Source organism: Mytilus edulis, chromosome 12, assembly GCF_963676685.1.
Source record: "Mytilus edulis chromosome 12, xbMytEdul2.2, whole genome shotgun sequence".
Lineage (NCBI taxonomy): Eukaryota > Metazoa > Mollusca > Bivalvia > Mytilida > Mytilidae > Mytilus > Mytilus edulis.
The window spans coordinates 16,155,094-16,182,974 of NC_092355.1; the positions used below are offsets into that span (position 1 = coordinate 16,155,094).

At 33.5% G+C, this 27,881-nt stretch overlaps 1 protein-coding gene across 1 annotated transcript; it reads left to right on the top strand.

The window, feature by feature from the left end:
- Positions 1–14,710: 14,710 nt before the first annotated feature.
- LOC139497299 (uncharacterized) lies at positions 14,711–27,675 on the top strand. Its single transcript, XM_071285489.1, has 2 exons — positions 14,711–15,457; positions 26,619–27,675. The coding sequence occupies exons 1-2, from the start codon at positions 15,360–15,362 to the stop codon at positions 27,667–27,669; spliced, it is 1,149 nt and encodes a 382-aa protein (XP_071141590.1). The 5' UTR covers positions 14,711–15,359; the 3' UTR covers positions 27,670–27,675.
- The last annotated feature ends 206 nt before the right edge of the window (positions 27,676–27,881 follow it).

Genomic DNA, 27,881 nt, shown 5'->3' on the forward strand with positions numbered 1-27,881 from the left:
GTCGCATAGAAGATATAGACCCGCTGTATGAAGATTCACTATCTGTATCTATATCGGTAATTCTTGCAAACTGTAATTCTTGAATTTGTAGTTTTGCTGTCAATGTTTTCCTGAATAAGTTTATCGCCATATCAGTACATATTTCTTCATAGCAATGCTGCATAATTCCGCTAAAATGAATAGGTCCATGAGTAATATTTTCATTACACGAGGTCAAATTAATAACTGACACTTCCAAATGCTTACACGCGTCATCAAACGTTCTTACGACACATGATAGTTTGCCCACCTCTAAATATGGTCTTGCCAAATCATTCGCTATGATTTTGCAAACTTCTTTCCAGTGTTTTTTCCTTTCTTGAAGCATAGTTAACGATGAACCATCTTTACCGTCGATTGCTAGGTTGATGAATTGTTCATCGAAAGCCTCAACTTGAACATTTATATTATAAGACATCAATTCTCTTCTCAGACAGTCGAGCATATTCCTAACTGTGTCAACTTTTATTAGAATGTCCATATAAATTTTCTATTTCTCTCTCCATCATCTCCCATGAAAGACCATCAAATTTAACATGAAATGTTGTGGTAGATTCCATCGACCAAGATACGAACAAAAATTCTTTAACATGATTTCTCAAAGTTTCAATTGAAGAACCCATTTTAAAAAGGATTTGAGGAACATAATATTCAGGTATTTTGTAATGCACAGGTGCTTTCCATTCAGATGCAAATGGACATTTGATTTCGAACAATAAACGTTTTGTTTGTCCTTCGTCCCCTTCCCCATCTGGACTGGCAACAACAAAAGGCTTAGCTCCCTCCATTTGACATAACATCCAACTTCTTTGGAAATAGTGGTTGGGTATAAAGTTGGAAAGATCGTACCACAAATTATTGCTATTGCGTTTAGTTCGTTGTTTTTTTCCATGTTCGATCTGTTTAGTTACTATTTTTTCAGTCAATTGTTTTCCTAAGATGACTTTGTCGTAATGATCTTGTTGCTGACATAATGTCCCTAGTCCTAGTGCATGATGCAATTCACTTGCCGTATCCTGACCCCGGCTGCGAATTTTAAACCAATCATCGGTTCGTTGTTTTATGAATTTTGTCCTACTGGTCATTTCTATGAATGCGTTTTCTGAGATCATCCCTTAGCATTTCAGATTTTTTTGTTTGCTCATTGTAATCATAGTGTCACATCTAAAATTTCTTTCCGAATCATTTGAAACTGAGCAAAATTGACGAAGTTTATCGATTACATTCATCATTCCATATATGCATTCTTTAATAAGTGCGATGTGTGTTTTTGTTGCACTTATTGCATATGCGTTCTTTGACTGCTTCCAGTCCGAAAGTCTCTCCTTTTCTGCTTTGTTCTTTAATTTAGTAAGCCCTTGTTGATTGCCAAGTAAGCACAGACGTAACGATTTAAGTCTTATGCATAATAATATAACTGCATTGTTTCCAGAAGTGTAGTCTTCAGATCATTATTGTATGATTTATTTTCTCTGACGAAAACAAATAGTGTCAGTGGCTAATTCATACTATGCTTGTGGTTTTTTTCAACAATTCTTTATAACTGCAATATCATGTTCCACGTCGGCCTGTTTTTCTGTATCTGTAGGTTGGTCTTCGTGGGAAAGACTCCACGCCTCTACTTCCATTGATTTTCTTCAGGTCTACACAAACTTTCTATGTCTTATTTCCGGCATGTTCGATTCTTGATATGAACTCAATCATACTAATTTTGGTGATCACACCTGGATGGATTTTGTTTGGTACACAATCTGACAAAGCAATTAAATTTTGTTTACACGGTACAACAAAATTCAGCATAGCATTCTCTGGTTTGAGATGACCTATCACGTCAATAATATCCCTCACTAGTGTTTGATTGCCTAATCAATTCATAAAAATCAAAACATTGCCAAGGAAAAGCCTGAACTTAAGCCTCTCTGGGTTTTTGGTTACATCGTTATATCGCATGGCTGCAGCGTTTTGTTCAGAAAACCATTTAGCAACATCAGGAAACAGAGGAAAAGCAATATTTTCCAATGGGAATTTTTCGTATAAAAAAAAACTTGAGAAAAAGCTCAAAATTTTCTCTTTGGTTTTGACCATTTGGTATTTTATCCATATATCAAAATATCAAATATGTCCAAAGCATGTGCTCTCATTCTGTCTTGTACAGTATCGGTACTAAAGTTGTACCCATCCTCGTTCTCGTTTTTGTCACTTACAGAATTGACACGTTTTAAAATCTTTATGTTAGATGTTGCCGCCGAAATCCATATATTTTTCCTTAATAGTTATCCCATAAGGACGCGGTGTGTCAGTCTAAGATCATCCCGATGGCCGGAGGCCAGAGGGTGATCTTACACTGACACACCAAGTCCGAATGGGATAACTATTTTACATCCCAGCTGTTTTAGATTACACGAAAACCCATTTACAATTCATAAAATGTAGTTTAGAACGCCACACAACCATTATAATATACTTTATATATTATTATATGATGTATACCCTTTATGACCCCCTAACACGATGAGTAGATATCAAACAATGTAAACTCGTCCCACTGGCCAATCGGACCAGACTATATCGCCACTTTATGAAAAAATCGCCCCACTCTTGTAACCGACTCGCCCAACTTTAAAAAAGTGTAAAATCAAATTGAACAATCAGTCTGACAACTCATTTATTTAACGAAAAGGGTTTAAACACCACTGAGTAAAGATCTGCCAACTCACCCCATTTATAAAAATATTTTGCTTCCTTTAAGTATGTTAAATTTTTGATAATTCGTATCCAGTCGACCTGGTTAAGTGATATTTGTCGTGGCTTGATATGCTAAAGGTCTTGAGTTCGAATCCCAGCATATACACTGGATTTTTTCTACGTGAATTTTGATAGATAGTCTTCTCCGTATAATTAATTATAAGTTTTATACTGGATTTGACATTCCCGCCAAAATGTTACAGAACAAAGAAAAGCATGCATAACAAAGACACTTAAACTGGGGTGATCTGGTTGGGGTGATCCGGCTCAGATCACCCCTGTTAGAACAAAGGAGCTGGGATGTAACTCTGATTTTACGGCCTTTGGCACGACGAAATAGTGTTTAGCTATCGAGCCAGATTTCCCATTAACTCCTTTGACCTTTTCTTTAATTGAGAGACATTTATCTCCGTGGCATAAAATTGAATGGCGAATGGCTTCAAAGGCATAATGAGTCTTTACATCACAGTAAAAGCATGCAAAGCCTTTATGTTCCATGCATGCAAATTAATAAATCTGTCTCACGAGTTGATCAAATTTTTGGAAAAATTATAATAAAGAGCCAAAAATCAATGTTATTGCTTTAAATGCATTTGGATACCTTTTTTAAACAGTTTGTAGGACACATTGAATGTTAATTGAAATAAACATGTTAAAGGTATTCAATTTCTTTAATAAAATACTAGAATTAATACTTCAATCAAAAGACATGTCAAATGATAGAATATGTGTCATAAACCAGTTTTAGCAAAAGTCTGTACAGCAGACAGTTATTTTAGCGACGTTTAAATAATAATAATATTAACGTTATGATAAATCACCAGCACTGTATCAGGACCCACCATTACAATGACAGGACCCACCAGCACAGCATCAGGACATACATAATAATTAAAAATGTGCATTTTTAAGAAAGCACTACAGTGTTATGCAAAATAATTGTGCCAAGCAGTTGCAGGTATAGTAAACGGACTTGAAAAACACTTTTGTTTGTTTTTTTCTGTTCCAGATTTTGTGAAAATGAGCAATTTAGTGTTCATCATACTTAAGCGGTGTAGACGGCTTATCTTTTGGTTGGTTGCTTTTGAACCTATAAGAAACAAGTATGGAAAATCTCACCTATTTATTTTGTTCCGTTTGTGAATAAATCGTCAAAATCATTATTTTCTTCTTTGTTTACATTTCTGAACGATCACCAGCACCGTGATATGACTAAAAGTGCATTTCAAAGGTCGTTGGTCATGGCATTGTTAATACAATTGCAACCAAAAACGAAAAGATCGATCAATTTAAAATGCATTGGTCAAAAATATGACTTTCAATGTAATCTATCACCTTGCCGCATGGATATACAAATTTTAAATTGTTTTAACATAACGGATACGGAGATATTCTACCAGTATAGTCATTGATACAATATTTTACGAATACCTATACTTTACCGTGATTTACATTCCAAGTCATAAAGGGGGGCGAAAAATACCAGAGGGACATTCAAACTCATCGATCGAAAATAAACAGAAAACGCCTTGGCTTAAAAAGAAACTAGACAAACAAACAAATCATAGTACACAAACCAACAGAAAACTAAATTCTAAGCTCCAACAGTTAATAGTGTGATCTCAGAAATCGAGTACGACTTCTCCTACCTCCACTAATTCTTCTAACTGTGATGATAAGTTTCATCACCAAACACTTTCTACCATTCTTCATAGTTCTCCGCTTATTGATGCAATGGATCTGTTCATTTCAGAGGCGGATTTAGGGGGGAGGCCTGCCCCCCCCCCCCCCCCCCTTCTGAAAAGATTTTGTTGATTATATAGGGAATCACTGAGGCATGACCCAAGCGGGCCCCTCTCAGGCTGTCAGTGGGCCCCCACTTATGAACATTTCTAGATCCACCACTGCATTTCCATTAAACATTTATTAGTTCGTTTTATTTTGGATGCTTTTAAACAGTTATATCAGACTGTTCTTCTGACGTAAGGGACGACCATTTGATATTCTGGGAGGGGGGGAGGATTTTGAAAATAAATAACTCGGCCTTGATAATCACAAAAATAAATGATTTGTTCTGTGGTAGTTTGAAAATAAATTACCTGACTTGCAATGTATTGATAAATAAATAACTCAGCAGGTCTAATCGAAAGTATGAGATGGCACCAGATTCTTCATAAATTCATCTTTTTTCCTTAAAAAAATCGGGAAACACTTCCCAAATTTTTTAATAACAAAAGTAAAAATATAATTTCAATATACTTGAAATGTCTAAAAATTGGTTTCATTTAACTTGAGGTGTATTGTCTCAGGTAACCTTACCTCACTTTTATTTTAACAGGGCCGTAACTACATGTAGGAAATTTCAAAACCAAACGCTTGTCTCCATATCAAATTGTGTTCACGGCCTTGCAAGAAGATAGTTCTGTTTTCCCTCAGACTTATAGCCCTGATTTTTCGGGATCAATGTTTCTTGTTTATTTGTCTTTTGTTCATTGATTGCCCTTCTGTATTCTGTAAGTGTTGCATTCCTTTTGATATCTAGTAATTTTGTTATGAACTTGATCATGAGTTTTAAAAAAAACAGCAGCAACAGACTAAAATTTCATTTTTGCTTTATCATGCACATTGGTCTTTGATGTAGTCCCTAGAAACTTCAGTTTAACACTGAATTTATACATTTTGCTTTGAGACCAAAATATTGTCAAAAAATTATTAAAACAAAACTTCATTTTCAGATTATGAAAGGGTCTTCGGAACACCCAGAAAGCATGATTTTGCATCATTTGTTCTATAGCTTCTTGGGCCTTCAGTGGCTCCAAAACCCTTCCAAAAACAAATTGCCTCACACCACTCGGCATAGTGTTTGCCAATACATTTAAAAGTGCCTAGTTATAACAAAACTTTAATACTATGTATGCATGCAATACATGTATATTCAGTTGGGAATTTAAAAGATTCATTTCTGCAGAGGGGGATGGTTAATCTAATAAAATGGAACATAATGACTTGACTATACAATATGTACTATTTATAATAAACAAATCATTTAAAAATTGTATGTTTTCAAATATCAAAAATATAGTTGTGAAAATGAATAATCAGTCCCTTGCTTTAATGAAAATGAAAAATCTTGCTTTAATAGTGCAGAAAATGAATAATCTGTCCTCTTGGTTTACAAAAATACATAACCGATCAAAAACAAATCCTCCTCATGATGTCCTATTATTAGATACATTTTCAAGGTTTTGTTCATTTTGTTTTGTGTTTGCTCTACACGATATCTCTCAAGGATTTTCTGTAGTTATGTTTCCTTGGTGATTCTTTTGTTCGATTCGACGATCTGTCACTTTTTGACGTTAAGTTGTTATCGCTTCTTTCGAATTGCTTAAACGTATAGTCTTTTCTTTGCTTTATTGAGGGATCGAGATCTGGTTAACAATAGTCCAAGATAGTTGAATTCTTTCACTAATTCAATTTCATTTTCTTTATAAATGAAATTAATATTATGTGGCTGTCCTTTAGAGCAAATAAAAACTTTAGTCTTAGATGTATTTATTTTTAGTTTCCAAGTACCACAATATTCGCTGAGGCAATTTAATTGCATTTGAAGGTCTTCCTTTGTTTCTGGCAGAACAGTATCATCGGCATATAATAAAATGAATAGCTTTTTTAAAAATAAACATTGAGGTTAGTTTCAAAGGAATTTGATATCGATGTCAAACCTTTCACATTAAGTGATAGCAAAACATCAGTGAGGCCGTTGATATATAAAGAGAATAATAGAGGGGAAAAATTCTCCCCTTGTCTAACTCCAGTGTTCCATGGAAAAAAATCAGATTTATAACTCGTGATTTTATATTGTTGAGCATACTATGTATAACTATGCATGTTCCCATCAATGTGATTCAATGATATTAATGATTTCTGTTGAATCACATGTAGCTTTGTAAAAATTCGTTTATAATCAGATCATCACCGATTGCCTTGTTATTTTTTTAAGTTTGTTTATTTCTTATTATTTCATCGGGCGTAATCTTTTCATTTAATAAATTTTTTTCAATATTTCTTTCATTCTCTTCAGTCTAGCTCCTGTTCTTCTATATTTCCTTAATTTAAAGTTTTGGAGAAATCATATAGCTTTTCGATTGAAATATTAGGTTGTTTCTTCCAAAGGCCTCCATTTAGAATTTTCCAGTACTCTTTTGACTTCGTGGTTTTCATATTTTTCCTTTCATTTCGTAAATTTTTCCTATACATTTTTATATTTTGTTCATGGTATTTTTGTACGTTTTTTATTTTCCTGTTTAACAATGGATTTGTTTTCTTCTGTATTTTCTTGCATTTTTCCTACCAATTCTGCAATCTATTGTTTAACCAGGGTTTTCCCTCTTAGATCTTGTACTCTGAAGGGTATTTTCATTCTTTGGCTTGTTCTTTAGGTTTTCCTTGCAGAAATTATAATTATGTTCATAATATTTTCCACAGCTTTTTTGATAATGTTTGAATCGGCGGGAAACGATTTTATTTCTTCAAGATAATTTTCTAATTCAGATATCTTTTCTCTGTCTAAATTTATGATAAAATCTTGTTTCTTATTTATATCCCATTTCTTAATTTTCTCTTCGCTCATTGAATTAATCGGCTCGGATCCATATTTACATGAACATTTATTTATTTCGATATCGATGTCCAAAGTGCTATGGATATCGGAATGTAAACAACTAAAATCTAAAACTTTCGAATTTGAGATATGTTAATAAAATCTAGCGACCCTATGAAATAATCAACAACTGCAGCATTTTTGCTCGTCCGTTCCCCCGTGATATTTTCTCCTATGCGACTGTTTATGATATACATATTTGTAAATTTGCATATATCAAGTAAAAGTTTCCCATAATTATTTTTTGTTTTATCTTTATTATTTCTAGCTATCGGTATGTTGTATATTTCGAATTTATATAGGTGGCGTTTTCTGTGATTTCCGGTAAGTTCAAAATATCAGAAATATCATTTCCGTCACTTGGGATGAAATCGTCATCAGTCGATGTTCTATTGAAATCGCGATTTAAGCACATGTATTTGTATTTACATGTAGTTGAAAACTGTAGAATGTCGGTTTCGATTTCGCGAAAGGCGTCGGGTGAACTTTATCTCCGGTGGAATGCAAACAGACCCAATCACTATTTCAGCATCAAGTTGAGTGTATGATGATGATATTTCATACCATATAACAAAATTACTATTATGATCGCACAAATTCTTTTTAAAAAACCATAAGTCTACCAGATTTTCTTAATGTCATAGCGTTTCTGTTTTTCATTTTACTAATATAGCCAGGTACAAAAATTTCATCACAATTGTCAGTTTTACTTTTTATGCCCCACCTACGATAGAAGAGGGGCATTATGTTTTCTGGTCTGTGCGTCCGTTCGTCTGTTCGTTCGTCCGTCCGTTCGTTCGTCTGTCTGTCCCGCTTCAGGTTAAAGTTTTTGGTCAAGGTAGTTTTTGATGAAGTTGAAGTCCAATCGACTTCAAACTTAGTATACATGTTCCCTATGATATGATCTTTTTAATTTTTATGCCAAATTAGAGGGTTTACCCCAATTTCACGGTCCACAGAACATAGAAAATGATAGTGCGAGTGGGGCATTCGTGTACTGGGGACACATTCTTGTTTGAAGACATAATATTATTATATCATAACAATTAATTAATTCTTTAAATTCAGGGTATTGTATTCGTTTCTTTATGCCACAGACATTTAAACTAAGAATATTTAATTTACAAAAACCTTTGTTTATAGACACACAGTTACATCAGTTTTTTTTTTTTTTTCATTTTTATCAGCTAATCCTTCTTCGTACCACTCTGATTCTGGTTCTGACTCGTTTTTTGAGATTTTCTGTTATCTGTTAGTGGTGTTCCTGAGAGGGAAGTCGACTGATGGGTTTTTTGTTCACTGATTGATTGTTTCTTAATTTCTGGTTTAACGGTCCCAAGTTGAATTTCTTTTCTTATAATGAGTTCTTCCCTGGTAGATCTAGGATTTTCTATTTCAATTCTGTTATATTATTTTCCGCATTTCTTATACATTTGTATCTAATACATCTTTCTGTAACTTGCTAATTTTGTTGTCTTGGACATAGTTTTCGCCACGTACTTTTTCGTATTTACTGATTTTACTGATGAAATTTGCATTATTCTCCAGACCAATGGTTTTCGTCTTTAATTCGATAATTTTACATTTTATCGACTTTTTTAGTTAACTGACTTAAAGCTGTTTCGATATTTTCAATTCTGTCAGTTCCAGCGTCGATAACGGTTAATCGGTTATCTATTTTTGTTTACAGCACAAACAGTTCAGTAGTTAGATGAGGCGCGTTGGACATTTTCGTAGTTATATTTATTTTCACTCTAGTTAATATGTTGAATATTCAATAGGAAGGGAGAAAATCTAGTTTCCTTTCTGGATCCGCGCCTGCCTATAGTTTTTTAACACCGTTGTCATTTGTATTTTTCTTATTTTGTGTTAAAAATTCAATAGATTCAAACATTTTCGTAATTTTTTTCTAAATGTTATTTTAACGTCATGTGAAACTTCAAATTAAAAAAAGTTGATTCATGTTTTATATAACTAAATGGCTAGTTTTTGTTATGAAACTAATGTACATATACTTTTTCCTTAAGAAAATGTTTGTTCAATTTGTCCAAATTAATAAGAAATTTACTTAATCAATGGCTTTCCAGACAATAATTCGCCGACATGGTTTCCGTATGCAGCGAACTGATCGTCACCTCGTCATCGAAATAAACTTTATCTTGTTGTACATGATAACTATACTCGTGCTTACAATGTAGGTTTTTTTATGCATTGCCAGACAATCGCATTCTAATGGAACATAGCAGCAATTCGCTTGCAACGTCCATTTTGATTAGTTCACTTTGCCAATTTTCATGTTATCAGTTTATAGTTTATGAAAATGTGCTAATGCATCACCATTCAACCTAATGTGCGACCACCAAATCACTTATTAATGGCGTGGGATCTTAAAAATACAATACAGTTGTCTCCTAAATTTCAGACAGTGAAAGTATCATTATTGACGGCAGTACTTTTCCAACTACAATCCTGTAATTTCTTATAACTAAGCGTTATATTGTGTGGTTTTGCTGATGCAAAACGGGCAGATTGCTTATCGGCCCTGCACAACCATTTTTCTGTCAGGAACATAAGCATTTGGATATACATAAAACTTTTGTTTTAATTTGAATTCTTGCAAATAAAAACTTTCCTACTTGATATAAAAATAAGTTGAACGTACATTTGTACATGTACTAGTACTTCTCAAGATGTTAATTTATGTCAGTCTTTTTTTTTTGTTTTGAAAAAGTACTGCCTTTGCCAACAAAATTTATAATTTTAGGTTTGTATACATATGTGTGCTATTTTAGAAAGATTGGAAAGAGAAGGTGTTTGCTATAAAAGAAAAAGATATAGGATATGGAATTGGGGTAGAGCTGTGTAGATCATACACTGTACGATTCTGCTTTTATTTGAGTATTGACACCTACGCTTGAATATCACACCATATTTTGTCTGTCTTTTTGTAGAAGCACACTCTGTTTCACCAATGATTTTCTCTAACGCATCATCGTCCAGTTTTGCGAATCTGCTTGGTATTTCTTGTTCCATTTCAACGCTGGCACAGATACATGTACGTCGTCTGCTGTTGTTTCAGGAGATTCGAGTGTTTCATGACTTTCCGTCTCCTAAATGGCAAGAAATGCCTGGGCGAGTTCCTCATCGCTTTTGGATGCTCCTGTTTCCATATCTACCAACACATCTGATCTAAGCTCAAAGTCTGGCATAATTAACTGCTCTAAAAGTTCAATTTCCTCGCTATCGTAAATATAATCCGATTCGTCTTCCATTTTGTTTGTAAATAAACGCGTAGGAGAATTTGTGATACGACTTCAAATACCCGATGACATTTCAACCGTGGAATTGATGCTATGCAAATTATGGCATTAACCAATGAGAATTAAGAAAACGTTAAGACTGCATTAGAATTTATCTTATTGTACATGATAACTATACTCGTGCTTATATACAATGTACCTCATTACCCATGCTTCTTTGTTGTATACTTAGGTGACAATTGGTAAACTTCGGCTTCAAAACGCGACAATTAATTAGCTGCCAATTTTCACATCTAAAAGACAGAGTGAAATATTTTTTGACGAGATCACAATATCATGGATATGGATGCGTACAAAATGATAAATTCGTGTGCTCAGAGGACTAAGATTGTGATATTTGCATACACTAGTTCAAGAATTGGATAAACATTATTTTTCACCAGTCAGTTGCGATCGTTCCGTGTGACTTTCAGTGATGTTGATATTGCACATCGATGGTATTTGGTCATGGCATTGCTATTACAATTTCCACCAAAAACGAAAAGATCGATAAATGTAATTGAATGCATTGGTCAAAAATATGAAATTTATCACCTTGGGTGTTTCTTACCTAAATATTTATACAGACTAAATCGATTAGACTATGATGTAATCATGCACTTTTAAGATGTTAGTTTCAAATTTAATATCAAAAACATTTTTATGACAGGTAATTTGTAATGTACTCAACTTTCAACAGCTCCGCCTTTTACATTCAACCTTTTAATAAAAGCCTAATAAACCAGAAATAACACGTTTTATTGAATTAAATATAAATCCATGTACCTGTTCAGGTAAAAATGTGGCATGTTTATAAACAGTTTATCCTATGTTTACATAAGGCATTTGAGGCTCCAACAGAGATAGCTTTGTTATCATTTTTAAATACACAATAAATCAAAGGCATGGCTGACCATTTTCTTGCGTGTACGGCTGCAACAAATGACCAATGTATATATATATACCGCATGATATATGTTTTACACTTTATTCTCTTAAAAAGACGGCGGCTGAGTAGTTCATAAAAAATGATACATGAATTTAAATAGAAATTTATGAAGAAGTATCTATAATCTGGTATGCTTGTAATTTTGAATAAAAGCTACCGTACCTCGTAATATGATTCGCTGTTATCTGACAACATTCTCTTAAAACCTGTAAAATAATGTCATTGAATCTACTCATTTTGTCAATATTTAATTTGCCGCATGGATATACAAATTTTAGATTGTTTTAACATATACGGAGACATTCTACCAGTATAGTCATTGATACAATATTTTACGAATATCTATACTTTCCGTGATTTACATGGGAAAAAACATTTTTAATTCTTCATTCCAAGTCATAAAGGGGGCGAAAAATTACCAGAGGGACATTCAAACTCATAGATAAATAAACTGAAAACGCCTTGGCTTAAAAAGAAACTAGACAAACAGACAAATAATAGTACACAAAACAACATAGAAAACTAAATACTAAGCAACACGAACCCCACCAGAAAATAAGATATATATAAGCATTATTGGTATCTCAATTTTATTTCTACAAGAGTTCTATTGCTAATCGCATCTACACTATCTTATCTTTTTATATGAATTAAATATCGAAAACTTCGTTTTTTGTTACATGTCTATGAAATAAAATAGCAATACTTGTTACGTTAAATTACGTTGACATGTTAAATGAGTGACATGTTGAAAATAAAACCGATGCTGTGAAATATTACATGAACATTTTATGTAAATCGTTAAATTAGTGTCATAGCTTAAACTCTACACTATTTAAAAATAACACAAAACATACTTGTATCTACTAATTATTTACGAATGAGACGAGTGAATGGATTCGGAATTATAATGCAATATCATTTGCAACCTTTATTCTTGTTTGATAACGCAAAAATGTTCACTTCTTATATTTAAATTGATTCTGATTTGAAAATGTGCGCATTATTATTGAGACACCAATTTTTTATTGAATATTTTCAGTCATTTGTTTTTATTTTACAGTCTCAAATGACGCGTCTCCAGTTGGAGCCCAACATTCATTTAATACAATGCATTCATTTTCTCATTTTAGGAGAGGAAAAAGACGGGACTAATCTTAAATTAACTCCAGGTGACCGCTGTCCACATAGAATAAAGCTTACTAAAAGAAGCAGCAAGAAACTCATGAAAATCAGGCTTACTCCGAATAATATGTAAATAGTTATCAAAGGTACCAGGATTATAATTTAATACGCCAGACGCGCGTTTCGTCTACATAAGACTCATCAGTGACGCTCAGATCAATAGTTAAAAAGCCAAATAAGTTCTAAGTTGAAGAGTATTGAGGACCCAAAATTCCAAAAGGTTGTGCCAAAAAGTTAAGACTGAGAGCCCCCTTGTAGCATTATGTGCTCCAGAAGTGTCAATAGTACCATGACTCCATATTAAATATACATATCAAAAGGAATGCTTGTAGTGAAAAAGAGCACTGCTCATCAACGTAACATTATGCTACCTCCATATGCAATATATGCAATTCAACGAAAACAGTTTCTTAAGTTTACAGAAATCTAGATACAGATATGTTGTACTTTCATTAGGATATTGTTATTTATAATCACGTGGATAATGGTTTAGCTTTTATTTTTAGAAGAAGAAAAAAATGATGTATGACAACTAAAACTTAATTGGTTCGAAAATACATATTATACGTAATCGCGACTATCCTATCAAGCTATTTATTGTGTATGTCTGTGAAAGATGACGCATGTTACAGAAGTAATGCTTCTTGGCTGCCCAACTCGAGTTTTGGTCGATGAAAAAAATTTGCACATATCATAGAAACAAGACCAATCGATAAACAACAATCGTCATGGTTCAAAATACCGGACACATAAACAATGATAGTGTTATTGTATAGATGTATGTTAAGTCATACCACAAAACTTACGCGTATCATAATATACTTCATATTATATTTTCAATAATAAAATTGAAAATGGAAATGGGGAATGTGCCAAAGATACAACAACCCGACCATAGAAAAAAACAACAGCAGAAGGTCACCAACAGGTCTTCAATGTAGCGAGAAATTCCCGCACCTGGAGGCGTCCTTCAGCTGGCCCCGAACAAACATATATATACTAGTTCAGTGATAATGATAAAAAAAATAGTCAAACCAGCGAAAAGGAAAACTACGTTAAGCAGCACAGGGCATGGCAAATGACAAATTAGTTCAAGAGAATATACCTGCCTAGTAGCCAGTTCTTTTGTAATGGCATAAACATACGCATATTGTGTAGTTAAATTTGCTGTTATAACATATACATATAATATATACATTTGGAAATAAGGGAATACATCTACCTCGTGTACAGCTCTGATTCCTTGTCCGAATTTTGCTGTATTATTGACAATATAATCACCAATTTATTTTTGTTTTCTATGCAGTTTACTCACAACCGGACTATTACCAATAAGGAGAAGTAAAAATTATCAGACAATAAATAAAAACCTCAATTTTGCCGCGATTGGCAATATTGTCACAATTTTTAACAATTCAACTTTTTTCACTCTCTGTGGGCTTTCCTCGCAACAGGACTTCTACAAAGCGTAACAAAAATGCCGGTCGATAAAAATACCCCAATGATGCATTGACAATATATTATCTTTTTTATCAATTCAATAAGTATGTTTTTGTTTGGGTTTACTAACAAAAAGAACTACCTACTGCAAAGAGAACAAAAATATATTGGTCCATGAACAAAAAATCTTCTTTAATAAGTTTTATAACGTTCTGACATCCTAAACATCAATATGAATGCATTCATAACAGAACCGGAAGGATTCGATGCTATCATGTACTATAGTCGTAAAACCATAACTTTTACTCGTAAAGAACCTCACAGACGGGAAATTAATCAGTTGTGTTGATTGATGAGAAATGAAACCCTATCGTTTATTAACAGTACCGTTTCGGTTTACTCTGCAGTTTAGAGATTAACGCTGCAATGTTTATCCTTCAGTTTTAGTTTAGAGATTATTTATAGGAGGTAAAGCTAAGTGGCTAGCGCCGTATGTGATCGATCTGAATGAATGGCAGTTTAATTCGACTTATTAAACTTCTCAAACTGAATGGCATGTGTCAATCATAAACAGTATTAAACTTCTGCCGGGTGTTTTATTATTCATAGATTATGAAAAATCCTTCAATTTTTGAACTTGAAATTAGTAGGGGAGTTATTGAATTTTAACTTGAAGCGCAGAGGGAACTGACTCTGTTTCTGAAAACTTCGAACTTTTAATATTTATCCAGGTGCACCGTGGTCGATTAGTGACAAATTGGTCACAAGTTAACTGCGCTGTGGAACTGTTTTACGGTAACTGAGGGATATATTGACCAGTTTAAAGTTTTTTCATATATTTTTGACATGTTTGAAGAGTGATGTATTGTTTCGCAAGGAGGCTTTGTCAAATATAGTTTTTTTTAAATAATCATACGCACTCATGTTACGTTGTCACTGATAAATAATTGATATATTCTGTAGTAAGCTTATTCTCTGATTTTCTTAACCTGGAAACTGGGAAAGACGTGGTTTTTATTCAAAAACGATGGAACATTAAATAATGGAGAACTCTACGTTGACAATTAACTCACTATTATTGGTGGTCTGTGTGCTAGGAACTATAGCTCTGTTTTACAGCAGTAGGAAACCAATTTACAGGTAATACAAAATATATTATTATTTTATGCTCTCTTCTGCTCATCTACACATCCCGGTTGATTTTCAAATATTCTGGTTAGAGGTTCCTGATGAACCCAGTATTATAAAAGTGCGTCCGCGGACGCACGAAAATTCAAAATGTGTTAATTTAAATGACATTCAACTATCGGCTTCGTAAATAGCGAAAGGGTTTTAAATTGAAATCAGAAAATACATCAGAAAGGTATTTTCCTTTAAAACAAGAGAACATTTAAGTATATATGTTTTGTTTCATTTATTTTAATATTTGCCACTGGACGTTAAACAAACAACAATCATTTATTTAAATATTTGCCACTGGACGTTAAACAAACAACAATCAACCATTTATTTAAAGATTGGATATTCAAAATTCTAATTTTAGTAAAGGAATGAATATATTTGTATTCGTTTTAAATGCAAAATTTGTAATTCTATATTGCTGTTCATGTACTCTTGGACTATTATACTATTAGTATATACTAGTCCCAGATAAACTCAGGTACTGTAATAGTTCCGTTCCTCGATGGTGCTATGAAAGTGAAAATATGGATTTTATATGAGACCGAGAAGAGAATTTATAAGATATTTTTGTCACAATTTGATCAAAACAATAAAATTGTTTATTTTACATCCAAGTAGTTGTTACATGACCCATAAAACCATTGACATTTAATAATAACCTTCATGAAAATCGAAACCACATGTTCTTTTATTTCCCCCTTCTTAATCGCCTCGTTATCTGACAGAACGAATTTAGTTTGACACATGTCAAAAGAAGGATTTTTAAAATCTTAAACAAATATAAAAAGTAAACGGGCACTTGTCAACGAACTAAAATACAATAGTCTATGCATCGGTCTAGATTTAAACTACTTAATGTCAAATATAATGGCAGTTTAACAATGGAAGAACTGGATAATTAATTTAAACATTTACACAGTCAACAATTAATGTTTTTGTTGGCTACGAAGGTAGCTTCCTGATAAATCCATTTTATCATGTCATCTTCACTTGAGTCGGTTAGCACGCTTCCGACGTACATGTGGTGTCAATAATATTTACTGTAGCCTTCTCTGACATTGATGAATTTCAAGATTGTTATTTATGATATAGTTCAGGATTTGGTGGTTTAATCATATTGTTTCTGTCCTCTTTGTTCGGATTACATATGCAACATGGTATTTTGTTTTTTAAAATCGTTACACAGACCATTCTGATCAGATGCGTCGTGTCCTGCAAGCTGGAAAATCCAATTCATAATTACCTTAATAATAACATAAACATTTCCATTATACTTACCAAGAAACATTTGTACGAAAATAAAATAACGGATAATTACTTATTTTTTCTGGGTGGCCTAGGCGCGAAATAAAAGATGCAGGTGCTGAACCGTCCGAACACCTCTACAGTATTTTTCAATTGATTTCTGTGAACATGTGAATAAGTGTTATGGCAAACGAATTTCTAGTCCCACACAATTGTAATGAATGCTTCATTTTATGGATTCTCAAGGCAAGGGACGGATCTAACCATTTTAAAAGGGGGGTCCAAACCCAGTATAAAGGAGGGGAGTACAACTATATGTCCCCATACAAATGATTGTAAAAAAGGAGGTTTCAACGTTCAGAACCCCCCTCAAAGTTTGGAAACTACACTACAAGGCTATAATTATGTGCATAGGAAGGGGTTGTATAAACGATGCCTCGTGTAGATACACTGTCACATCTCTGTACGCGGTTTTTAACCTTTGTGTCAACTCTTGGAGATGTCCGTTCTCTGCTAAACGTCTGTCCTTATATACAACTAACCCTAATTTTCTAGCGGCAGTCCAAATGTTCCCCTATTACAGGACCTACCTATTGAATGTATCATAAATTTGTTAATGTGTTTGCGTCCTGGACATGCATGAAATATTTGCTACTGGATGTGAAGTAATATTTATCAATCAACACTATTGATATAATTGGACTTCAAAAAAATGCTGCTATTAGGCCCAAGACCACAATTAATGACCCCGCTTTTCGTTGTCCACGAATATAGTTCCTTTTAATTAGAGTGTATTTTTCCTTAATTTTTTTTCTTTCCTTTCCTCACTCATTCCTTAAATCTTTTTGGGTGGAAATGAAAGAAGAGAGGTCAAATAAATTTTTGGAGGTTGTATTTTAACTGATTTTGATATGGAATGAGTGATTAGGTCAAGTGCAAAAAGGTGATATTTACAGTTTTCGGAACATCTCTTGACTTGTCAATAGGGGTATGGATGTGTATTGGCTAAATTTGTAAAAGTGATTGCTTCAATCTTTTTGAATTTTGGATATATATTTGGACTAGGACAATACATTACACACACAAAAAATTGGACAAAAGTGCATGGTGCAATTTTTTTAATGATGCAAAAGGTTATAAAGAACTGATAGAGAAATTAATTGTGGTCTGTGGCCTATAAACAATTCTATAGATTGGTCTCACTAGTACATGTAAAGCCAGCATTTCTTGTTTATTCACCTTATAGAACATGTAAAGCCAGCATTTCATGTTTATTCACCTTGAATACGCTGTTTCATTACGTTCATTCAACTTCTCAATTTTTGAATATTTATTGTTGACTTTTGCTCTCGTACTTTGGGGATACAGTATAAATACGTGTATAAATAACCTACTATTATTTCTTCGGATACTAGTTTGCGTTTCACTTTGGGGGGTAACCTCAAATATTGACCGAATAATTGTTTATTTTTTATTTACAATAACATCAGATTCTGATATTGCTGGGTTGCTGTCTCGTATCGAATATCTTCTTTTCATGTGATAAATTTTCATTATCAAGTTTTTACAAACGAATCGAAAAGTTTACATGAAATCGTGACTAATTAAAACTTTCTGACTCATTTTTCAACCTTCAATTTTCCTACAACATGTTAGAAAACATTGTCCCGTTATGGCTACATGTTAACACTGGTAGCTCCCCAGAGTTACCACTTGTCAAAAAAATTATTAGATTTTTTTATTAAGATAATTTCACTATATTAGATTTGTCAATTTATAACATTGTACAAGTCAACGGTGGAGGTATTATGTAGTTCTCCTTGAACGAGAAAGTTTTGATAAATATCTTTAATAAATAACTTCTGTTGCACAAGTTACTATGCATGCTATCGAAGTTTGTTATTTTTGTTCAATAAAACAGTTGGCATAATTTGTTTAAATATTAACCCTGTCAAAACTTCAGATTAATTTGATTTACTTCGGAATGATAAATCGAAACAATTTTACAAAATGTGAAAGCGTCATTTGTATTACTGATTGTGGTCGTAATGTTTTGTCGGTACAATCTGATCGGGCTTATTTTTTTTAATTTATTAATAAAATTTAAAAAAATATTTGCCTGATATTGATCTCCTCAGAGACATATATTAACAGAGATTGGCAACTCCCTGAAATCACGTTGAATAACGTGATCCGGAATGAGAATCTCGCCGAGAATTACTCTATTTCTCTACAAATCGGGGACGAATTACCCCTTATAGCTAACCGAGAAAAACATTCAAAAAACTTATCTAAGATTATTTAATTTCTTATTTTTTAAACTTACTAGAAATCTTTGTTTTTATTTTTGTGTATATCTCTGGTCTCCTGTAATTCTCACACTGCAACTCAACTGACATACCACCCCATAAAATAGAACAGCATATAATTTAACACGAAGATGTATGAATGTCGCCTATGTAATTTCTAACGCGACGTTGTAAAGGTTCGGCAACTGTAAGTTCTGTTCTTCCGGTTCAGCACTGTGGAGTACGGAATTCAGGCGCGGATCCAGAGGGGGGGTTCCGAGGTTTGGAACCCCCCCTTTTTTTTGGACGATCAATGCATTTGAATGGGGACATGTAATTGGAACCCCCCCCCCCTTTTTGTCCTGGGTAAGGAACCCCCCCCTTTTTAAAATGGCTGGATCCGCCCCTGGAATTGACTATTATTATTTATCAACTATTGGATATTCAACTGTTAAATATTCAAGAAGTGGCAATGAATCTAAATCACGTGTTTACATTTTTATATAATTTAAAACATGATAAACAAAGCTTGCTCTGAAAACGATAAAATATTCTATTTGAAAACGATCTACAGTTAGCTATGCATAAGCTTAGGAAGACAAATTAAATTATAGCATAGATCAATTCAAAAAATCTGAAAGGAACTAAATTGTATATGGTCATTATGCCCCATTTATGGGCATTTTGTGTTCTGGTCTGTGCGTCCGTTCGTTCGTTCGTCCGGCCGTTCGTCCGTCTGTTCCGCTTCAGGTTAAAGTTTTTGATCGAGGTAGTTTTTGATGAAGTTTAAGTCCAATCAATTTGAAACTTAGTGCACATGTATAATATGATCTTTCTAATTTTTTAATGCCAAATTAGAGATTTTATCCAATTTTCACGGTCCACTAAACATAGAAAATGGTAGTTCTGATGGGGCATCTGTGTACTTGGGACACATTCTTGTTTTTATCTTAAGACGTTCCAACCTTAATTTTAGTACAATTAAAGAATCTTGTAAAAATATTCATTTTTTTTTTTTTTTTGGCAGTACAAAAGCGATGGCTCTCGTAAATCTGAACCAATTTCAGCTCATCGTTTAAAAGAACGCAGAAATTGCCTGTTAAATTTTAATCATTAGAAAACTTTCGGTAGAGAAAATTTCAAAACGCAGACACGTTGGCGAATAACTTGTTGGTTTTTTAATTAATTTATTCGTTTGTTATTATTTGTTTCAAAACGTCTTAATTGTATCTGACATCAACATAGATGTAGTGTTTTTCTCTGGTAAATTACAGCAACACATGCAGCTTTGATAAATGTAGCATTTCTACTTGAATGGCATGTGACATATAATGCATGCAAGTGCCACAACAGATTGTGACGTCAAGTGCATACTCCTTTGTCAAGAGAACATGAAGATAAGGGAGTTATTTACTAAGCATGCAACATTGATAAATTGGGTGTCAGTGAATTGTTGTAAGACATGGAAATGAAGGGTTTGTATGATGAATGGCAATAAGACAGCTAACGAACAACCCAAGTAATGAAAGTTTATATCTATTATATATGTATCTACAACTCTTTTACATGAAGTTACCTTATTTTCGTCAGAAAATTTAGGCAACTTGCACTTGAGCTAGCTTATATAAAGATATGTCTGACTGGTCCTTTTCAGACAGACCATTATCTTTGACTGCCAAATAAAAGTCAAATAGGTTATACGTCGAACTTGTTTTCTGATCCATCTTGCAATATAAAAAAGAAGATATTGTATATAATCGTCAATGAGTCAACTCGTCACAAGAGACCAAAAGACATAGAAATTAACAACTATAGGTCATTGTATGGCCTTCAAAATTGAGCAAAGCCCTTACCGCAAAGTCAGCTGTAAAAGGCTCCGAAATGACAAACGTATAAAAATCAAAAGATAATTATTTCCTAACATATGTACAAAAAATGAACGAAAATCAAGTACGTTAACCGGCAACAAATGACAACCACTGAATTACAGGCTTCTGAATTAGGACAGACACATACTAACAGAATGTAGCGGGGTTAATCATTTTATCGAGATCCCAACCCTCCCCTAACCTGGGACAGTGGTGTAACAGTACAGCATAATTACAAACTATAAAAACCAGTCAAGCCGTTTTCTGTTGTATGGTGTAATTTCCAATGGTGTTAATAAACAATGCATGTAAACGCACATGAATTGTTCTCTTCATAGCGACTTATGCTGTTAAGTTACTTCCTCATCCAAAAATTAATGTTTAGTCAGCTGGATTAACAAACTTTGCCAGGATGACTTCCGGTTATATACCGCCTATTTCGGTGATGTTTTACATCCGTGAAACGTGACTGTGTACTAGTACATGGATTATTCAACTTCCTCGGCTTCGTTAAAGCTGTGTGCTATTTGGGAAGCCTTGTCAACTTTTAAAAAGAAGTGGAAGAAACTAAGGGGACATCCAAAACAAAACTCATAAATCGAAGAGATTCTTACAATAACTGACAAAACTTAGTAAAAACGAAAACGACAAGTAGAAGTCTCAAAAAACACTATAAAATATACAAAACTTAGTAAAAAAAGAAAACGACAAGTAGATTTAAAGTCTAAAAAAACACTATAAAAAACACAAAACTTAGTAAAAATGGACAGAGTGAATATTTATCTACCACGTTCAAGTCTGCACTCCGCAGACAGAAATAAAAATATTACTAACAGTAACAGTGCCCAAATATTATGTTATTCATTGAGTATCGTCAATAACTCCACGACAAGATTTATAACTTAACTACTTTGACGCAACATTATATAAAGGCAATCCATTGAAACTTATTTCCATCTACAAAATTTAAGTCTCAATGAATTGCTGTAATATAACCTTGCGTCAAATCAGTTTAGTGATATATTTTAAAGCTTAAATACTTTAATGAATCGATCAGGTTATGATATAATGAGATTTTCTGTTTGTGAATTTCGTGATTTCTTGTATTTAGCAAGAATTTAAATCATATAACTCAAAGTATTTAACATTGTTTAAAAGACCACACAGGTAATAAAAGTTAATTGTTCCAGATACCAGCGTTGGTTAATTAGCCATTCAGTTTACACGTTCAATGCAAACATTTGTATTTTTTACGCAAGTTAACACGTTTGTTTGAAGCCATGCGTGATGCCATGCGCGATGCTACACTATCAGGAAATTGACGTATCGTGACCAAACATCGGTTGGACCTTGTCCTTTATTTAGTTTAAGAAAAATCATGAACAAAGGATTACACATACATTGTATGTCCGAGACTAAAGCTGTGTTTTTCAGTTTTTCGTCCGCCGGCCAGAAAGATTTTGACAATCCATCATAAAAAAAATGCAAACATATAAAGTTTCCTTAAGGTACTTACAAATCGAATAAAACAAACTTATTTGATATTTCGTGTTTTAATGGTTACTTTTCAGTGTTTTTGGTTGTTGTATTTTGTGGGTTACTAGTGGAGTGTGATCTATATCCTATCAGTATTTAAATATTTCTTTTCTAATTTTAATTGATACTGTATGTTATGACAAACTATACCTTGAGATTCAAACTATTGGTGATCTAGTTACCCCCCTTTTCCCGACAAATGTACTTGTGTTGCAGACACATTTTTCATCGTTTCTGGTTAATCCATTTACGACTTGAATAGAATAAGATGGGGGAGGAAGATTAAGAACTTTATATATTGTAAAATTACAACTATATCTTTTTATATGTCCTCTTGGTGTCGTTCGTTTGCCGTCTTATTGGTACACACTCAACATTTCCTTTTCTGTATTTTGTATTTACATTGCAATAGGAAACAGATTAAAATGTTATATATGGATTTTGTTATTGAGTTTAGCCATTCCAATTGATATTTTATAGTGTGTCTCTCTATGTTGTGATGTTACACTATTATTTCAGATAAGGGAGAAGGTTTGGTACCATTAACACGTTTAATACTGCTGCAGTTGTTTGCATATGTCATAAGTCAGGAATGTGATGTTCAGTAATTGTCGTTTGTTGATGTGGTTCATAAGTGTTTCTCGTTTCTCATTTTTTATATAGATTAGACCGTTGGTTTTCCCGTTTGAATGGTTTTACACTTTTAATCTTTGGGGGCCTTTTATAGATTGCTGTTCGGAGTGACGGGCGCAGCCAAGGCTCCGTGTAGAATGCCGTACCTTGACCTATAATGGTTTACTTTTATAAATTGTTATATTTATGTCTATAACCTTCAGAAATATCTATAACCTTCAGCAGAAGACAAAAGACTCATCAGTGACGCGCTCGAATCAAAAAAGTTTATAAAAGGCCAAATAAAGTACGAAGTTGAAGAGCATAGATGACCAAAAAATCTTAAATACTTAGCCAAATATAACTAAGGTAACTTAAGAAAAGTCTTAGTATTTCACAAATTCAAAGTTTCATCAACAGTTAATTAACAATTATGACCATATCAATGATTAATAAGCCTCTGTAGCAAACAGATTTCTCAAATCGAAAGAGTACAGAGAATATAATAAGATGTCTCTCCCAGACACAATCTTTTGTCTTTTGTGGATAGTTGTCTCATTGGCAATCATACCACATCATCTTTTTATACAATCAAATGTTCCTCGAGATTTTTAGCTAGCAGACTTTTCAATCAGCGACTTTGATTAGATGTCTTTTAAAACACGATCAAATTAAATTGTCATTAAGATCTATAGCAAGTAGACTTTTCAAATCCAAAGGTCCATAGCTAGCATCCTTGCTCTATTTCTCAAACCACAGAAAAGTGTTGGTGTAGCTCGACCCCTTAAACACTCAGTTATCGGTAACTGGTTATGACCTCTCTAACCGTAAAACCTCTCCATCTTAGCAGGCCTTTTAAGATGTGACAAGTGCGTAGACTTTTCAAATCCAAATATATAAAAGTATCATCCTACCAGCTCTATTTCTCAAACCACAGAAAAGTTATCGTGTAGCTCCCCCTATACCCTCACCTGTCTATACTGGTTATGACCTCTCTAATCCTAAATCCTCTCCATCTTAGCAGCTTTATTCCTCGAACCAAAGAAACGTTTGCGTGTAGCTCTATTTCTCAAACCACAGAAGTGTTATCGTGTAGCTCCCCCTATACCCTCACCTGTCAGTAATTGGTTATGACCTCTCTAATCCTAAATCCTCTCCATCTTAGACATCTTAGCAGCTTTATTCCTCAAACCATAGAAAAGTTATCGTGTAGCTCCCCCTATACCCTCACCTGTCAGTAACTGGTTAGGATCTTGTCAATGTCAGTATGGCAGGAGTTATATAAACAAGCGTCTGAATGATTGGCACGAGTCACTCGGTGCGTTTAATTAACATGCTCGATGCTGTTTTTGTGTGCAGAAATTAAAAATAATGGGACAGTTTTGTACATCACAGTTCTTATTAACGATAGTTATTGAAATTTTGAATGATTTAATAAATTTTTATCAGGTTTCTGATGGTTCATTGTCCCACTGACAGATTTTAATCTTAAACAAATTATTAAATAATTTTACAGTTAAAAAGGTTTAATACGAACTTAAAAAACATAATTGTCACACTAAGTTGACTTCAATTGAGCAATGAAATGTGTTTTGAGTTCGTTGAATGGGAAATGAAACACTGATCGATTGTAAAGGGTAATGTAATTATAAGATAACGTTTGGATGGAATGTACTACGTAGTATATTTATCGTATCAAAGTGATGTTAAGATTTATTTTTTTTTACATTTTTTTGACAATCAAAAATTAGGTTGGATCAGTCTCGAGGGATCAGTCGAAATCAGTAGACACATCTTTACATAGGTGCTGCGATACAAATATTTGTAACACAAAGGAGTTTTATAACTTGCTTTACGGTATGGGTTTTGACCAGTGTTGATCGAAGGCCGTACATTGACCTATAGTTGATAACCTCTTCATCATGTGTCCTCTGTTTAAGAGTTGTCTCATTGGTAATCACACCAAGGCATCTTATTTTTTTCTCTACCAGGCCTTACGGTCATAAAATTTTTCAGCAAGATTTTTGTACTCAGACTCGAGAATCAACCAATCAAAATACAGGATTTGGTGTTTCGAGCATGATTTTTGTGCCCCAAGAACTGAGCAAAGTTTTATGACTTCAACCCTATACCTTCTTTGAATTGGTGAAAAAAGAACTTTTTTTACTAACAGCAGATTGCATTTGGGTTTTCCATGGAATACTCTGCTAGTACACTTACTCCTTTGATATCAGTTTTCGGGAGTTAGTGTCTTTCCTATCTTAATCAATATTATTTAATGGGAATGGTTGATGGTGGCATTATGTCCAGTGGAAAGAGGCCGATCCAGGGGTCCAAGGGAGGCCTTTCGTGGGAAAAAAATGGTTGATTATATGGGGAATCACTGAAGCATGACTGGAGAGCGCCCCCCCCCCCCTTTTCTCTTATGAAAAGTTCTGGATCTGCCACTGGTTCTTGACGATAAATAGTGCGTCAAATCTGTATTGTGTTACTTCTGATTATGATTATATGATCTTTATTTAAAGATGAATACTTTACATTCCTAATTTTAAAAAAATACAGACTGATTTCAAGCGTTTTAAAATTATTCGACTTGAGCATGAATTCTTAACGTTTTCATTCCAAAATAATTATACAAAGTTTTTTATGTTGAATATTCATGTCTTCAACCTACATAGTGCGTAAGGGATCAATAGAAAAACGACATTAGTACAATTTTTAAGATACCAAATAAACCACGTAGAAGTTGTTGGTCGTTGGTTAAAAAAAAGTCCGTGTACGTCTCATTGACGTATCACTCATTCGTTGTGTTGAATGTTGCCTTTTTAAAACTTTTAACTTGTCATGACTGACTAGTACCGCTTCATATTAAATATTTAATTGATTTCGAACTTTGGTGTTTTGAACAGACGATTGGTTTGTGTCGCCTTTCTTTAAAACACAAACTTATTTCGATTGTGTCACTAGCTTCGAAGCGACGTTTATAACTGTTTCTCCTATTTTAAGCTTGCATAACTTTTCCATTCTCAAAACTTGGAATCTGCCATTCCATCCCAAAAGTATGTTGCTTAATGTTACATGCATATTTGTTTTATTGAATGGGAACTCGGAGCCAGGGACATTCTGAATTGACCCTAAATGTCTTTTGAACTCGAATGGTTTGGAAACAATTGGATAGTCACCTTGCACCTTTGAAGATTTCATCTAAACATATGTCCGAACAACATTTACGTATCAAAATATATATGTGGGGGCAAGACATTCAGTGTGGCATATCAAAATGACAATGATTTATCTAATAGTGAGCAACGCTGGCAGTTTTGAAGTTTTGCAAGTTTGAAACCATATATGATAAACTTGTATCTTAGGAATTATTTAATAAAACTACCTATGCTTCTTTGAGGCCAAACATTATTATTTCTGAATCCTTCTGTTTTAAAAGTATATCCAATCTCTGAAAATGACTTCCTTAGCATTTTTTTTTATTTATTTCATTGATACAATTATATTCAGTTGTTATTATTTTTTATGAACCGACGAACTATTTATTAATCTATGGGTTTTTTTCAGAGGTTCATCTCATCCAAGAAATATATCAGCATTTAATGGAGAACAACACAATACAGAAACTTTAGAGGGTATAATTACTACAATAACACCATGGGTACGTCACAAAAACATGCATCAGAACTATTTCATGAGCGGAAGAGTATATTCAGACAAACCACTTGCAGATTCCAGTTTAGTATTCATACATCATCCTAGAACCGGTGGTTCAAATATGATTCGATGTTTAAATAATATTTCAAATGCATACGATTTGCCAATGTCGCCATTGATGACAAGCGAAAACAGAGCCTTATGGGATTCCGGAAATAAATTAACAAATAAGTACAAAGACCGAATAAAGATTCACAGAGGAAGATTCAGTTTCGGAATGTGTCAAAATCTCAACCAAATGTGTTCATATGTGATATTTTTAAGAGACCCCATAGAGAGGCTTATATCTAGTCATAACTATTGTCAGACTTTTCCGGAAGACGAATTTTGTGGTTCGTCTGATCCTCGTGATATGTCTTTAAGGAGCTGGATTCTAAGCCAAGGAAACGTGTTATTGAAACAATTACTTTTCTCTCCGCATATATGCAATGATGAGTTTTTAAAAAGCTTTAACATTTCGTCCACTATGAATAGCAAGAAACTCTTATGTTGGACTAAAAATAATCTTATTTTAGACAAATTAATAGTGAATTTCAAGGATAACATAACACAGTACATTGTAAATAATTTACATAAAATGATCTCATTCATTGGATTAAGTGAAGAACTTGACCTGTCACTGCGTATGCTTCAAAAGTCTTTCAAATTACCATTTACGGACTGTGACTTCAAAAGTCCATCACAAGCTCATCTTAATAATGAAATTCAAACAAACAGAGCTTTAAATACAAATAGTTTCCACCAAAATGACGAGGAAATTGAAGATGAAAATGAAGACTTCGTGAATTTCAAGGACGACTTATACATTCAAGAAGCTCTGTCAGCTGATTACGCTATTTATCACGAGGCCAAACGCATTTTTCATATACAAAAACAAATGTTATTAAATTCTGTTCGATAAAACAAATCTTTTTAATTTTCTTTTTCCTAGAGTATAATCCCCCCAATATTTGTACTATTGGTCCAGTTAAAACGATTTGTGTATTGAACTTCAAGAGACTGCATGAAGAATTATGTTCCCGACTAATATGATTTAAAACATCTATGGTAAGATTTTAAATAACAGAGCACATAGACAAACATTTCATAACATTACACCTTTTCACAAATACT